General features: G+C 30.6%; 1 protein-coding gene across 1 annotated transcript in view; it reads right to left on the reverse strand.

The window, feature by feature from the left end:
• Positions 1-528: 528 nt before the first annotated feature.
• The window catches only part of LOC142321308 (uncharacterized), a 283,695-nt gene continuing 266,927 nt past the window's right edge, over positions 529-17,296 (reverse strand). Inside the window, exon 4 of the mRNA XM_075359303.1 lies at positions 529-576. Within this exon, the coding sequence (XP_075215418.1) occupies positions 529-576 (48 nt within the window). The remainder of the gene's footprint in view (positions 577-17,296) is intronic.

A 17,296-nucleotide genomic window follows, 5' to 3' on the forward strand; every position in this document is an offset into this window, starting at 1 on the left:
TCTCGACTTCCAACTCAGCTGATTTTGAAAGATGCGTTCACCAGTAGACCAAACCGGTGGGTTATTATGGTATAGCTAACTTACGTAAACTATACAACTGAACCTTGATGCATAGATGCCTTAAGAACACCTTGCGCTTTTTACAATAATCTTATGAATTGTCGTAACACGTACTATTGCGATTTCCTCTAGCAACAATTGAATTCTTCAACACCATAAACACTGTCCACTATCTCAATCGAATGTGTAGAGTACGGGAAGACGGGATAAGACAGACCGATTAAGTAATATAAGATGGATTTCTTGCTAAATAATCCAACTGATATCGATGAAAAAATGAGAATATTCATCAGTGAAAGCATCGACTTTTTTGGTACATTTAGTATCAGGTTGATGTCAGCTTTCAATTATTAATATATATAGCGATAACATAGGCAATATTATTGAATTTAGCCTATATAATATTAAAAAGCACAAATAATAAAACATAACAAGGTAACATTTTTTAATATAACAAATTACTTATACTTATTTAAATGAAGTTACCTGTTCATCGCTTGATCCCACGCTAGGTAACTGAAACAGAAAAAAAAGGTTATAAATTTTATTTAAAAAATAATAAATCTAATCGTAAAACATACATCAGATTACAAAGGAAAAGGTTAAATTCGGATTAATTATTATTTTAAATTTTACATCAACGAAATTATTTGTTAAGTGTTGTTGAATTGCTCCGATCCGATTTTTCAACATCTCATTAAACGGTTTAAGTCCTTAACGAATGTCTAACTTCTTTCTTACTTATCTGACTGCAAATCACGCTAAGAATTTTACACACGTTATGTCAAAAACTACAATAGTATAGTAAAACATGTTTCTCGCATAAATATATAAATGGTGTTTCACATTTATGTAAATTATAACGGTTAGAACACAGCACGTATATCTTAAAAAAAAAAAAACTAAACTAAGAAGGATTAAAATTCACTGTATCAATTAAATTAAAGAGTGCATTGTAATCGGTATAATGACCTGTACGGGCTCAATAAATATTAAGCTCTAAAATTAGTAATAAAACAAAGAAATTAAATAAAACTATTGTTTACACATCTAACAAAGATACTAAAAATACAGTATAAAATAAACGAAAAGTAAAAGTAAACAAAATAATAAAAAACCGTCTCGCAAGAGTTTGGCAAGATTTTTAAACCTGTAATACAAGGTCTGTAAATAAAGTAATGAGACTAGTTTTTTTTGGCAGCCAAAGTGGCAACACTGTAAAGTTACTAATAGTTATATGAACAGCTGATTTATATTAGGTATTAATATTTTTAGTCTACTGTTACCACGTGAGACGTAAACAAACTTTTCATGTAACGAGTTTTTGTTCTGCGTTACAAAAATGAGTGATATTAATTATGAGCAACGTTTTGCAATCAAGTCGTGTGTTAAAACTCGGTGAGAATGCTACTGAAACTTTTTCAAAATTGAAAAGGGCGTAGTATAGAGATGATGCTTTGTCACGAGCCCAAGTTTTTATGCGGTTTAAAGTATTTTCAGACGGTCGGGAATCAGTTGCGGACGATCCATGTTCTGAAAGACCGTTAACATCAAAACGTGACGATAATGCTGAGCGATCAAAGACTTGATACGGTACGACTGGCGATTAACTATCATCAGAATTATTGCAGAACTAAATTTGAACCGGACCACAGTCCATGAAATTTTGACAAACAAATTGGACTTGAAAAAAGTTTGTGCAAAATTGGTTCCTAAAAACCTCATTGTTGAACAAAAAAACAACAGGGTGGAAGTGTGCCGCGATCTTCTAGGGCGAATTGAAACCGATCCTGATTTTCTAAAATATGTTTTTACAGGTGATGAATCTTGGATATTTGAGTACGATCTAGAAACAAAATGCCAGAGAAAGGAGCACTTCAAACTCACCACGTCCTAAAAAAGCAAAAATGAGCAAATCAAAACCACGCTAATTTGTTTCTTCGATAGTAATGGCACTGTCCATAAGAAATTTTTGCCTGCAGGACAGACAGTAAATCAATATGTTTACCGAGAAATTCTTGAAAGACTGTGAATAAGAATTGCCCGCATGAGACCAGCCATCAAAGACAACTGGATGCTGCATCATGACAATGCACCTTGTCATGCTGCACTCTCAATTAATGAGTTTTTGGCAAAGAAAAACATTTCTGTAGTTCCTCAACCACCTTATTCACCAGACTTGTGTCCCTACGACTTTTTCCTGTCCCCGACTTTAAAAACATCCCAAACGACACCATTTTAGAACAGTAGAAAACATTTTTTAAAAATGTAACCGACTATCTGAAGGATATTCTGGTTTCTGAGTTCCAACACTGCTATGAAGCGTGCGAAAACCGTTTGAAGCGTGCGTGGCTTTCCAAGAGAACTGTTTCGAAAATGATAGAGTCCATGTATAGCATCGTAAATAAATGTGCTTTTTTGAACCTGTCTCATTACTTTATTTACTGACCTCGTAGTTCAATAAACATGAACAATACATATATAAATAATAATTAAACATAAATTATGCCATAAAAAGGAGCATTACGAATTCCTTATTCTTATAATCATAAATTTTCAAAGATCAGTAATTTTTCCTTTCGACTTTCATCAGATTACTCTTACGTAACAAAAAAATCTGTTATATAAAAGACATTATTTTAAATAAAAACCGCACTGCACCGATCAGTAAATATATTTTGCAAAAATTATAGAAACTATAAGTTACGTCATTGCTACTGATGGCGCTCCGGCTATGAGAGGGCGTCACAAAGACTTCATGGCGTACTTAAAAAAATAAAGTTCCAGACGTGTTTGCTGTACACTGCGCCATTTACCGCCAACATTTAGTTGCGAGAAACCTGAGTGAACGGCTGCATACATCACCGCAATATGTTATCAGAGCATTTAATAAAATCAGAAGCAACTCGCTAAATAACAGATTATTTAGTCAGCTTTGCGTTGCAATGATGAAGATTTCAACGTTGTTTCACACAGAAGTGTCTGACTCGATTTTACAATCTGTTTGACTCTGTAATAAAGTTCCTGGAAAACAAAGAGAATTGTGAGACAACTCATTACATAAAAGAATTATATTCCGTATTTGTCAGACCTACATAAATTTTTTAACGGTGTTAATCTCAATCTTCAAGGCGACGACTTGAATTTGATTAAAACAAAAAATGTCGTTGCCGCTTTGGTAGCCAAACTGCTATTACACAAGATAAATATTGGTAGACGTCAATTTAATAACTTCCCTAATTTATCAGCGGTATCATTCAACAACGACGACTTGCTTGTTTACTGCCAACACTTGGAGAACTTCCACGGTAATTTCAAAGAATAATTCCAGGACATTTTAAATACGGACATACCAGACTGGATGTCTGATCCTTTTCAAACGTCAACACAGCAGGATCATCCCGGTTAAAAGAACGACTTACAGAAATGGCAACAAACGAAGAAATAAGAGTAAAAATAAAATTTAAGAACGGTTAGTAAGAATTTTTGCTGCAAAAGCCAATCGCGCAACTGAACCTTAGATTACGGTCGATTGTTTAACGATTTCTGATAGCATTTCCATCGTCGAATTGTCTGAACGTGGATTTAGCGGTGTAGCAACGTTGCTATCCAAAAAATCGGTTGCATGTTACCGAACGCGGCGATTTACTGCTGTTTTTAAATAAATTCGAGCCTGATATTAACAAACTCGTTAAAGCACATAGATTCATCCTTCACATTAACCTAATGTAATTTTTCAACTGAAAGCTTTGTTTCAATTATTGGATTGTTTTACTGACTACGCTATCACTATTGTTCTTATATAACTATACAGATACAATTGTAATTTTTGTTGAAAGCAATTTTAATAAAAAGAACTGCCAAATATGATTAAATACGGGTTTTAATTGCTCTCATTTAAAATGTAAGTTTCAACTTAGAAATAGGATATGCCGCGTTTAAAAACAATAATTGCAATTGTTTTTATGAGGGCATCTTAAAAACAACAATTGCAGTTTAAAACTTTTGGGGGGCTAGAAAATGTTTGATTTTCAATGTGGGCGGTGGACGAAAAAGTTTGAGAATCAATGAATTAAACCGATGACCTTATAAACCGTACGATAAAGACAACTAGGAAAAAAATCACACGCATAAAACAGGCCTAAATAATCTTGAATTATTTTAACATTGAATGAGTCGCATATAAAACATATTTTTTGTTATAAGAAAATAAATGACTTTTTTTATGCGCGACACTTTAAACAAATATACATTATTTAAATATGCGCAATATTATTTATGAAAATATAATGTAAAGTAGATTCAACAGATTTCTGTACGGTTAAATGCTGAGGCTCCGGTTAGAGAGGTTTCAGTAACAGAATTTCAGATTATTGCAGACGCTTTTCTGCATTTCAGTTACACTTAAATAACACTGATATCAAGTAGAAGCAGAAATAATGAAATTAATTCTTGTATGCAAATAAATATTGTTTTCACTTATTTTATAACTAAAAAAAAAAAAAAACACACACACGGTTTTTTAAAACAGTTATGCTAAAAAAACCACCAATCTATATACAGGGTGTCCAATATAAAACGCAACCCATCAAATCCATGAAATTTCAAAAGTCAAGCTTACTCCCTTACACGTTTCTGAAATGGACTCGTCCAATATCTGAACATCGCGGCGACGCAGTAGAACACTACCGATAGTAACAACAATGCAATCATAACGTTCAGTGTATTGCTAGAGACAAAATGGTGTTTTCGCTAGATGAACGTGTTTTCATTGTCGAGTCGTACTTCAGTACGAAATCAGTGGTCGCAGTGCAAGATTTGTTTCGCCATAAGTACCCAGATAAACCAACTCCTAACAAAACATCAGTATTAAGGTTAGTCGCAAAATTTAGAGAGACCGGTTCTGTTAATAACAAGGAACACAAACGATCTGGGTCAGTGTTGAATACAGATACAGTCTCTGAAATCAAAGACCGATTACTCGACTCGCCAAATAAATCGATCAGACGTTTGTCTGCTGAAATTAATTTGTCTAAATCAACTGTTCATCGGGCGACCAAACGATTACAATTACGACCTTATCGCATTCAACGGTTCATCGACTTCTTAAGCCCGACAAAGAAAAACGGCTACAATATTGTCAACGGTTCCGTCGATTTCTGCGTGAGGGAATTAATGTTATGGATTCGTTATTTTTCACAGATGAAACACGGTTTCATTTGGATGGCTACGTAAACAGCCAAAACAGTAGAATTTGGAACGCTGAAAATCCCCACGTTTATCACGAAAAACAATTACACCCGCAGAAGTCGGGCGTGTGGTGCGCGATATCGGGGAAGAAAATAATCGGTCCTATTTTTTTCGAGTACACCGTTAATGCAGAGCGATATCAGGATATTTTATTTCAGTTCATCGCACTCTTGGAAGAGGAAGAAAGACACTGCTGGCTACAACATGACGGTGCGACATCGCAATACGCGGGTTCAACTTCTGATTTCGTCGAGGAATTCTTTGGTAATCGTGTTATCGGTCGAGGCTTGTGGCCACCAAGATCTCCAGATTTGACTACGGCGGATTTTTTTCTACGGGGTTACCTCAAAGAAAAAGCCTACAGCAACAAACCACGAACACTTGAACGATTGAAAGTCAACAAGCTGTATTAAATATCCAGCCACAAACTTTGAAAAAAGTTGCAAAAAACGCTGTAAAAAGAATTGAAGCTTGTATTCAAGAAGATGGCGGCCACTTCCAACATTTACTCTAAATGTAAGGTAATGGATGGTAATAATAAAAGTTACATTTACATTTACACATGCCTTTTTATTATTTCAATACCTACCAATATAAGGTTGGGTTGCGTTTTATATGGGACACCTGTATATAAAAATGAATGTTTGTCTGTCTATATGTATCTTACGCCTTCCTAAACCGTTCATCCGATTGCGATGAAACTTTGGTAAGTAGTTGTGGGCGCGCCTGCGAAGGTTTCTGAATTAGTTTGGACCCGCTAGATGGCGCTGGGGTTGAAATATTTGGAAAAATTGTATTTTGATCCGATTTGGTTCATGTTCAGAATATACATTAGTTATGTGAAAAGACAATTTTTTTGCAAAAAACTATAACCGCTAGATGACGCCGGTGTCGAAATATTTACGAAACAAACACATATACAAACAGACTTTCTTCTTCTATATATATAAAAGGTAATGCTCGTATGTATGTCTGCTATAAACTAAAAACTGCTGGACCGATTTACATACCGGAAAAAGGGAAACATCAGAAAAGGGAAAAGTGAAGTAGGGAAAAAGGGAAATAGGTAAAGGGGAAGAGGGAAATAGAGGAAAAGTTAAGAAGGAAAAAGGGAAATAGGGGCAAAGGGGAAAAAGAGATAAAGTGAAAGGTAAAATTTAGTGATGTTCCGTAATGTTCATTTTTCAATGTTTTATCAAATTTTCAGTTGTGTTCAATTAATCTATACATATATATACATACAAATCTAGTATTAACGAAGCATTGCCGAGTCTGCTAGTACTAAAAAAAAATTTAATTGTTATAATCAGTTAAATATTATTTACAGATTCAACAATAAATTACGAAGAAATAAAACGATAAGTTATAACAATTTAATTAGGTAAGTCAGCCTCCGTGGCGCGAGCGGTAGCGCGTCTCGCCCTATCATCCAGAGGTTCCGGGTTCGAATCCCGGTCAGGCATAGCATTTTCACACACGCCACAAATCATTCATCTCATCCTCTGAAGCCATACCTAACAGTGATCCCGGAAATTAAAAAAATAAAAAAAATTACGTAACGCTTACCGGTAAAATTTTAATAAGCATATAAATGTTATATACATACTGCTTTATTAATATGCCAACCTAACAGTTACAAAGGTGGCTATTAGTGACATCTGTGTATTATCTTTCAAACTAAAAGAACTATCATATAGTGACTGCAGTATGCGCTAAACGCAGTACAAGCTACATCAAAAAGTTTTTGATGTAGCTGAAATAACAAACTGAAATGTTTGTCATGATTTTTCTGAATTTTTTTTACTTTTAAACCTCTTGAAACCAAATTAAATAAACTACGGTAAAAATTTCAAATTTTATTTTTTAATAAACAACAATGAAATAACTACACAATTATTATTAATAAATTTTACCATACTAATTATCAACCCCGTTATTTTATTAAATACAAAATATTCATTTTAAATAAAATAAAATTTAACAGTTACTTTTTTTTTATTTATAAAGATACTTTAATCTAATTAGTTCTTATATGCACAAAAGTAAGGCTTTTTGTTACTAGTCACAGATTGTTTTCGATAAAAGATTTACACTTTATGTTAACTCAATTATTTTGTGTGAAAAATAAAAATGTTATCGGTAGTTAAAAGATTTTAGATAGATTTTTAAATATTATTAAATACATACTTCAGAAAATTTGGCTAATAAATAAGAATAATTTTGAAAATTTTATTAATGAAAGTGTAACTTATTTTTTATAATAAAACTTTCATCTAAGAGAGCTTGGTTTATCAAAACATGACATTGCAATTTCTTTCAGAGCTGTTATCATGTCATGATAGCTCTGTGTTACAATTCGGGTCATGTTTTCACATTTCAGCTCTGTGTAACAGGAGAAAAAAGCATACTTGTGTCATAAAGAAAGTTTCTGCCATAGTTTTGAGACGTGAGGTATTTTTCAACCTTCTGTCACATCTCCTATCATCACAAATCTAGCATCTTAAATCTGACATCACCATTAATATGATGTACTTTAGGTCAGCCGATCGGATTTTGATTTTATTTAAAAATCAAATGTTATGTTTCATTTGCACACACTGAAAACATGACATATAATATTTCTAAGTCAGATGTTTCTTGTAATATAGAAAGATCCTTTTCTCAAAACTGGGCTTTATTCTAAACAACAAACAGAGATTTTTAAAAAAATTAGCTAATGGTGGTTCTGTTCAACAGGATGTCAAATTATCTACGAATGATAACATGTGATTAGTACGTGTGCAACATTCATTTACACAAAAAACGGACAGCTACTTGTGAGGTACTTGGAAAAATCTTTTAATGTTTTAGCAAATATTTCTTTATTTTTTTCAACTATAAAAACAAAATAAACATTTTTCTATTTTTGTAGCTCCTTTAAAGAACCATTACATTAAAATTATTAAAACATTAAAAAATAATTTTTTATGTTTTATGTTTTGATAACACCATCAAGTGCATTTTCAACAAAATTAAAACTAAACAATAATATATTTAAAAAATAGTTATAAAATGATAAATTTTTTTAATTAACTTTTTACTACATCATTTAATCGGAGAATTTTTAAACATTTTATTTTGATAGATTATTCAAGGTAACTATTAAAGATGACTGTGCCTGTAATACAGTTTATTTTAGAATAAATAAGTTATATTGATATGTATAAATGCGTAACAATAATGGTTGTAAGCAACCTGGCAAGAATGAAAAATCACTCCCAAAAATGGTATAGACATTCCAAGGATAACAATCAACCAATGTCAGGTTTTCAAGCCAAACATAAGAGAAATGGTTTTCCATTGTCTTCTTCACTGAGCCAAATATGTTATTTCAAATATGGTATTGCATATTGGTTTGTCAAGTCCATCTGTATACAGTCATACAAGTTATACCCTCAATCTTTTTAACATAGGGAATGGCTCTTAATGAAGAATTATTTACACAGAAAAATATAAGAATATTATGTATGCATGATCTCTTGTACCTCAATTCTTTTTTATGCATCACAGCCATAAGAAAAACTAGGACAGAAAAAATTAGAAATTAATAATCCTTGTACTGTGAACAATGGATTTTATTTACACTGCTTCAACTCATTAGAAAAATCTCTCTCACAAAATTTATGTTGTAGTCTTAAACATTTACAAAAGAAAATGAGCAAGTTAACTCCCTATTGTTGCTCTACCATATTATCATGGTTTTCTGCTCGATTTCTAGAAGATTTTCTGGTTTTGTTTATTTTTTATCAGGAAAAGGGATTTTCATCAGGTAACAGCTTAAGAGGAGAGTGGAAGAAGTGTTAGGAGAAGACCAATTTGGTTTCAGGAAAGGTATAGGGACAAGGTAAGCAATTTTAGGCTTCAGATTAATAGTAGAAGGAAGATTAAATAAAAACAAACCAACATACTTGGCATTTATAGACCTAGAAAAGGCATTCGATAACGTAGACTGGAATAAAATGTTCAGCATTTAAAAAAAATTAGGGTTCAAATACAGAGATAGAAGAACAATTGCTAACATTTACAGGAACCAAACAGCAACAGTAATAATTGAAGAACATAAGAAAGAAGCTGCAATAAGAAAGGGAGTCCGAAAAGGTTGTTCCCTATCCCCATTACTTTTTAATCTTTACATGGAACTAGCAGTTAATGATATTAAAGAACAATTTAGATTCGGAGTAACAGTACAAGGTGGGAATGATAAAGATGCTACGATTTTCTGATGATATAGTAAGTTTAGCCGAGAATAAAAAAGATTTAGAAGAAACAATGAATGGCATGGATGAACTCCTATGCAAGAACTACCGCATGAAAATAAACAAGAACAAAACGAAAGTAATGAAATGTAATAGAAATAACAAAGATAGACCACTGAATGTGAAAATAGGAGGAGAAAAGATTATGGAGGTAGAAGAATTTTGTTATTTGGGAAGTAGAATTACTAAAGATGGACGAAGCAGGAGCGATATAAAATACCGAATAGCACAGCCAAAACGAGCCTTCAGTCAGAAATACAATTTTTTTACATCAAAAATTAATTTAAATGTCAAGAAAAGATTTTTGAAAGTATATGTTTGGAGTGTCGCTTTATATGGAAGTGAAACTTGAACGATCAGAATATCTGAGAAGAAAAGATTAGAAGCTTTTGAAATGTGGTGCTATAGGAAAATGTTAAAAATCAGATGGGTGGATAAAGTGACAATTGAAGAGGTGTTGGGGCAAATTGATGAAGAAAGAAGCATTAAGAAAAATATAGTTAAAAGAAGAGACAGACTTATAGGCCACATATTAAGGCATCCTCAAATAGTCGCTTTAATACTGAAGGGACAGGTAGAAGGGAAAAATTGTGTAAGCAGGCAATGCTTGCAATATGTAAAACAAATTGTTAGGGATGTAGGATGTATAGGGTATACCGAAATGAAACGACTACCACTAGATAGGGAATCTTGGAGAGCTGCATCAAACCAGTCAAATGACTGAAGACAAAAAAAAACAGCTTCATCCACTCATTATTTAAATATACACATTTTTTGATAAAGTAATATATATTGTTTTTTACTTAACAATTAAAAACTGAAAAATTATTTTTATATGCAAGCAACACACAGATATCAAAGAGGCAAATAACATTAAAAAAGAATTATGACATTATTTTTACAGGAATGCAATTCGAGCTTTTTTCTTCATTTATTTAAAGCATATTCATTGCACTGATAAACAAAAAAAAGTTTTTTAATGTTTCTCTCAGTTTGATTCCATTTCTTGAATCGCTTTTTTGCACAGACTACATATCTGTAAATGCAGTATTTCTATCACCCTTAGTTTTAAATAAATTACACTTCAAAAAAAATTAAGGGAAAATATAGGTAAAATTTGTAAAATTTATAATTTTGCAAGGCCATACCTGTGTTAGAATGATTTCGCTGATTCTTTTCTTTCCTCAGGCACATCCTGAATTAATGTCCAACAATAATCGGCTAGCATGTTAGTATTCCATTTCCTTTTACAGCGGCTTTCCATCACCGAAATGTAGTGGTGGAAACATTCATTGTGTTCGTCACTTACGTCTCCGAGGTTGTCCGGGAAAAACTCCAGATATGAGTGGAGGTAATGTATTTTTAAAGATATATTACATCCCATAGCTCTGTATGAAGTAAGAAGTTAACAATATCGTGGTAATTGTCAGATTTCTGTTTGCCGAGAAAACTTTTTCAAACGTCTTTAAATGAAGCCCAAGCTGCACTTTCTACATTAACTACATTAGTTAATACATCATCTTTGACCAACTCTCTTATTTGAGGATCAACAAATATTCCTTATTTAATTTTTCCTTCGCTTACATTTGTCTTTACAAATGTCTTTCAACCCAGTCTTGATCCAGATCAGCTTGTTTTTTGATAAATTTAAATTCCTACCAAATCATTTAATTTACCTTGTGATATAAGATGTGGCTTACTGGAAGATAATTCAAAATCAAAATCATTGTTGTCTTCTTCAGTAATGCCTGATTCTTCATCGCTGGTTTCAAAACATATATTCACAGGTAGCTCAGAAACTGGAATAATTTCACTATGAGATACACGCCTGATTGCAGATTGCAATGAAGGATATTTTACAGTATGTTTAGATTTTTTAGAAATTCCACACACACTTATTTAAACAAAAGCAACAATTGGTTGCATGATCCTTTGGTTCACACCAAACCATAGGAACACCAAATGGCAAAGCCTTCTGTGTACTTTTCAGTCATCCTCTTAAATACACAGAACAATTAGTGCATACAATATGAGGAGCCCAATTACCCTGATCACCAATTTTACATTGAAAGTACAAGTGATATGCTTTTTTTAATTAAAGGTGTAATGTTTATCTATTTGATTTTATGGTAAACTCAACACATACATAACAAAATGCATCCACATCATTTACACAATTTTGAGGCATTATGACACTGCAATGCTAACAAACTTAAGACAAGAGTAAGACTGTACAAAATTAATTCATTTCTAAATCCAGTGCTTAATACAAACAACACAGCTGTGTTTTTAGCTACATGTTTTGAACTGCACAGACATGATTAATCTTGTCCATGAAGGCTCACTGTTCAGAATTAGATATGGACTATGATATGATTTAGGCCTTTATCTAGAATTTTTTATCAATAGCTTACAAATTATGTTAACAAAGTTAAACAATAAAAAATGAGCTAACAAAATACAATATACTCATAATTTTTATAAAGATTATTACTTAAAATCATAACTATGCATTGAAAAATGAAAAAATCCTTTAATTAAAATTATTTCAAATGGTGGGTGATAGAAATATTCTGAGTTCATATTTGTTTTCAGCATCAAAACCAGATTAAAAGTATGTATTGCATGTTAGGAAACAAAAATTACGTTGATCAGTGTTATTAATATAAAAATTATTTTTATTACCGAGAAAAGAAGTTCAGTATATGACACAACAATAGTTTATTTCAAAAATTTTACTTTTTATTATTTTTATTACCGAGAAAAGAAGTTCAGTATATGACACAACAATAGTTTATTTCAAAAATTTTACTTTTTAAAACAAATTCAAGTATTTGATCATTTAGTTTAAAACATTTGAATGTTTGATGCAAAACTTGATTTCCTAAAAAATATAGCTTTTAATTTTTTTCTGATATCATATAAGTATAAAGTTAAAGCAGATGTCTACAAAAATATTAATCAAACCAATAAAAAATGTATATGTATTTTTTATTTACTGTCATTTAAACTCTTATTTTTAAGATAAAAATAATACTGTCTTACATGATTACAAAAAAATTTATTCAAGGCACTTAACTCCACGGTTTTCACGTGCAGAATTTTATTATTTAACTTTTTATATATTTATAGATTATATGCAGAATTACTGTTTGGCAAAGTTCCTAACCATTCAAAAAAATTAAAATCTGAATCAGGTTTTTCTTTTAAGCCTTCGAAACCACTGTTAGGTATTGCTTCAGAGGATGAGATGGAATGGCAATTTTGTAGCAAGTAAAAATGCCATGCCTGACTGGGATTCAAGCCCAGGACCTGTGTATGAAAGGCTGAGATGCTACCACTCGTACCACGGAGGCCGGTAAATTAATTAGTCTGAAAAATAATTATTTAAGAATATTACTTCAAAAAATAAATAACCCGAAAATCGCCTGCAACTTAGTGAACAAATATAATGTGTCAAAAAATAATACACAATACACATTTTATCAAGAGAACATTTTAAAGTGATATATAATTTTGTTAAACCACTCCAACATAAGGTAACAAAAGGGGTATAAAGAATAATTTGGGGTTGAAGAGTACATGAGAAAGAGTAAAAAAATGAGTTTGCGATGGTATCGACACATAAAGAGGCTGAAAGGAGACAGACTACCGATCAGAATAGATGAACTGAGAATAAATGGAAAAGGCCCAGAAGATGATTCAGATTAAGATGGAGGAATAAAATTAAGGGCAATGTGAAAAAGAGAGGATGTAATTAGCAGTAGGTGGAAGAGGAAGATAGACAAAGACGGTGAGGTTTAGTGAACACCCAGACCTGACAGGTAGCTGGAACAGAATTAGGTTATGTATTATGTTTTTGTATATGTATTATGTACTTCCACCTATATGCTGACATACTTACAATAATAATTTTTTTTTTATAATGAGAATGGGAAATACATTTATACAGGCTATGTAACATTTTCCTTTTCTGAATAGAGATGATCTCATAATGCACGCATTAGAGTTATAACATCACACAGTTTGTAGCAATCTTTCTAACAACTATGATAGATATAAACCATATGTGAGGTATGTATGACACTAGACAGTGTTACTTTCTCTTAGACTAATGATGTTCATATTATTTACAGTTACTGTGTGATCACAATGAAGGTAAACACAAAAAGGCAATAAAAAAACAGCTGCTCCTCATTTCTTTAGTAAGTCTGATATGAACTGGGTATTATTGAGAATAGCTGAGCAATTTTCAAAGTAAACTCGTGTCTCAGGAGGATACCTAAAATGATTATTGATATACATTATGACACTTAACAAATATTTACCTGGTAAACAGCACGATCAAAAATTACTATGTTTGAACATCTCCAAAGAATATTTAAAGCAAATAATCAACACTTTCTTCAGTGGAGTTTCTGGTTCCGATGTTGTAAATGATAATTATCTTAAAAAGGTTAGGGACTCCTCTTAAGGTGTATAATTGAATAATGTAATTAAATTAAATTGAATAATATAATCTATGTTGTGTTTGTTCATTTAATATACTGTTTTTTTTTTAAGTGATTATAAAGTTTATGTTGGTCTATTTTTGAAAGTTGACATGCTGAAGTTAGTATTTAGATTTGTGTGTATCATTTCTATAAGGTAGTTTCCAAAAAGTAATTTTTCCAAAAGTAGCAGAATTTATTTTTTCTAACCACCTCATAGAAATGGAACACATGTACAAACAAGTTTCACACGTAGCATAAAAAATTCAACATCTCAACAGATTTAAAAAACAAAATTTAAAAATATATAAAAGTTAATAAATACAGCATATTAAATTAAAAAACAGAAAAAGACTGGATATATTTTTGACTTCTTACTAAAGATGTTTCCTAACCTTTCTAGGACAGATGCAAGTATCAACAGAAGCTCCTTGGAAGAAACTATGACTAATTAATTATTACCCAAACCAACTTTGGAAGAACAAGTTACATTATTCTGAAAGTGAGTATTTTAAAACCTTTAATAATCTGAAAGTTTATACATCATTGAATTATGCTGCTTTTTTAAAATTAAAACCTAAGAAAAAATTAACTGAACCCAAACACAGTTTTTCCTTCTAGTATGCAAGTTCATTTAAAAGTAACATTTTTTTTCACCTCTTTGAGATATGAATTTTCAAATATTTGTATTGAATTCCTGAACACAGTTGAAATTACAGATAAAAATTATTCTTTTCACAATTTTTTTTTTCATGGAAAATTCTACTTTAAATAAGGCATTTTATCCATTCACAGATTTAAAGTGTAATAAACAATCTAATTAAATTTTATTTTTAAAGAATTTTGTCATTATGTCATTTTTTTATAGTAAGAACCATATAAATCATACAATACTCTAACATTAGCGTATAAATAAAATGCTGACTTTAAGAAACCTTATAACCCTTTTAAATATTCTATAATGATGTAAAAAGTCTTGAACTAAATGCTGTATCTAGTAAATAAAATTAAGGTCCACCAATAAAGAGCAAAAATACCAAAAAACTTTTGTGCATTCCTATATACAATATTTTTCCTATAAAAAGTTAAATTTTTAATTTATACACAAAATATTAACATAAATATATATTAATAATAATAATTAATTATATATATATATATATATATATATATAACTATTATGCAGCATATGGTTAAAAAAAATAGTAATTTATTTTAAAAATAACAATATTCAATTGTATGAAGCCAGACAACAGAATTATTTTCATATTACACAGGATAATACTTCAATTTAAATGAAAGAATTTTATTATGGTATCTGTTTTTAATAAAATGAGTATTTAAAAAAGGAACAAACAATTTATTTAAAATATATTAAAAGAATTCGTTTTACATTATTCTACTGATTAGTTTTTAAATAATAGCAACTAATTAGAAGAAACTGAATTTTTTTTCATTCTTCATTTAACACACATTCAAATATTTTGTATTTCAATTATGAAATAGAAAATTATGACAGATTGTAACTAACAAAAAAAGTTATTTATAAAAAATAAGCAAGATTTTTTTTATTACTGATACCCGCATCGCAATTTTCTAATGTTAATATTGACAGTATATTAAAATTCTACGGAAAAAATAAAACTATGTATTTACATCACACAGAAAAAGAAATGATTAATTCAATGAAAAAATTTTCCACTGGTAAAAAATAAAAATGTAAATTCAAATATAAAGATGCTATACTTGCATACAAATATTGCTTTCAGCACTGTCTAGTTCAATTTAATTGAACTAGAATCATTGTCTGATTTTTACACTATATAAAGTACATCTTACATTGAAATGTGAATAAGAAATCGTGTTTTGTAAATCCTACACAGGGAACATGCAAAAGAATTAAATAATATTAAAATAAAAAAATAAAAAATGAATTATCAACATATTTGGAAGGTTTAAAAAAATAGAAAATGGAGAAACTACTCATTTTCCAGCTTAAAATTACTTGTTTCAGTAAAACATTCAGAATTTGTAATAAGAACTTTATGCTAATTCAAAAACTAATTTATAATTTTCCTGTAACAGTATTAATTGAATTCTTTTAATTGACAATGTAATAAAAATACTTCATAAATTGGAGAATATATGTTTTTTAACCCACCTAGTCTAGTGGTAAACTTGTTATGCAAATCAGTTGTTTAACACCTGATATTCAATGTCGAGGATTTTCAGATTCAAATCCTAGTAAAGGTTTGTTGCTTTTACATGAATTTGAATATAAGACAATGGATACCCCAGTGTATTTTGATGGTTGGGTTTAATTGACCACACATCTCAGGAATAATCATCTAAGTCTGCACAAGGCTACACTTGATTTACATGTCACACATCATCCTTATCTCATTGAGCTGGGAGGGGGTATTGTTCACTAGTTTAACGGATTACAATATCCATATTAGGAAATAAATAAGAACTTACATTAACTAAAATGCTGAGAAACTGCAAGGAAATATATCAAACAAAAGCAAATGTATCCAAAAACTGTAATGAACTTGTTACCATACTGTTTCCTAATCCTGTCTGATTACACAGACAAATTCTATAGAGCAAATCAAAAGTTTAATTTAAATTTAAAACTATCTAAATTACGAGAGAGAGAGAGATGAAGTTGAATTCTTAAAGGAATAAACAATTTTTCAATTAAAAACAACTTTAACCTTTCTCTAAAAACCTTTATATTGTCACCAGTAATAATATGTCATTTTCTTCAGGTGGTTTGGCCTTTTATAAGATGGTTTATATTCAATCAAACAATGTAGTTCTCTATTTTTACAAAAAACCTGATTTTTTTTCAATTTCTTGTCATTATTATGATTATCTAAATTTTTCTTAAAATCTTTCTACCTACAACTAATATTGCTTCATAAATAATTAGAAGATTGATGTTAATTATAGGATTTTAAAAAAGTTTTAAAAGATAAACACTGTTTGGTACACCAAGAACAGTATTGAGTATTCTATAAATATGACATACTATCAATCTATGGTACTAACTACTGTCATTAATTTATCATCACCAAACCTTGAAATTAATCTCAGAGCAAAGATATTTGAGCTTATTGTTTAGTAAATTCATTCTACATGGTCATTTCATGAGAGGTTATAATCAATCATTATGCTTAAGAAATTCACTAGTGATAA

This window comes from Lycorma delicatula, chromosome 3 (genome assembly GCF_047948215.1).
Source record: "Lycorma delicatula isolate Av1 chromosome 3, ASM4794821v1, whole genome shotgun sequence".
Taxonomy (NCBI): Eukaryota; Metazoa; Arthropoda; class Insecta; order Hemiptera; family Fulgoridae; genus Lycorma; species Lycorma delicatula.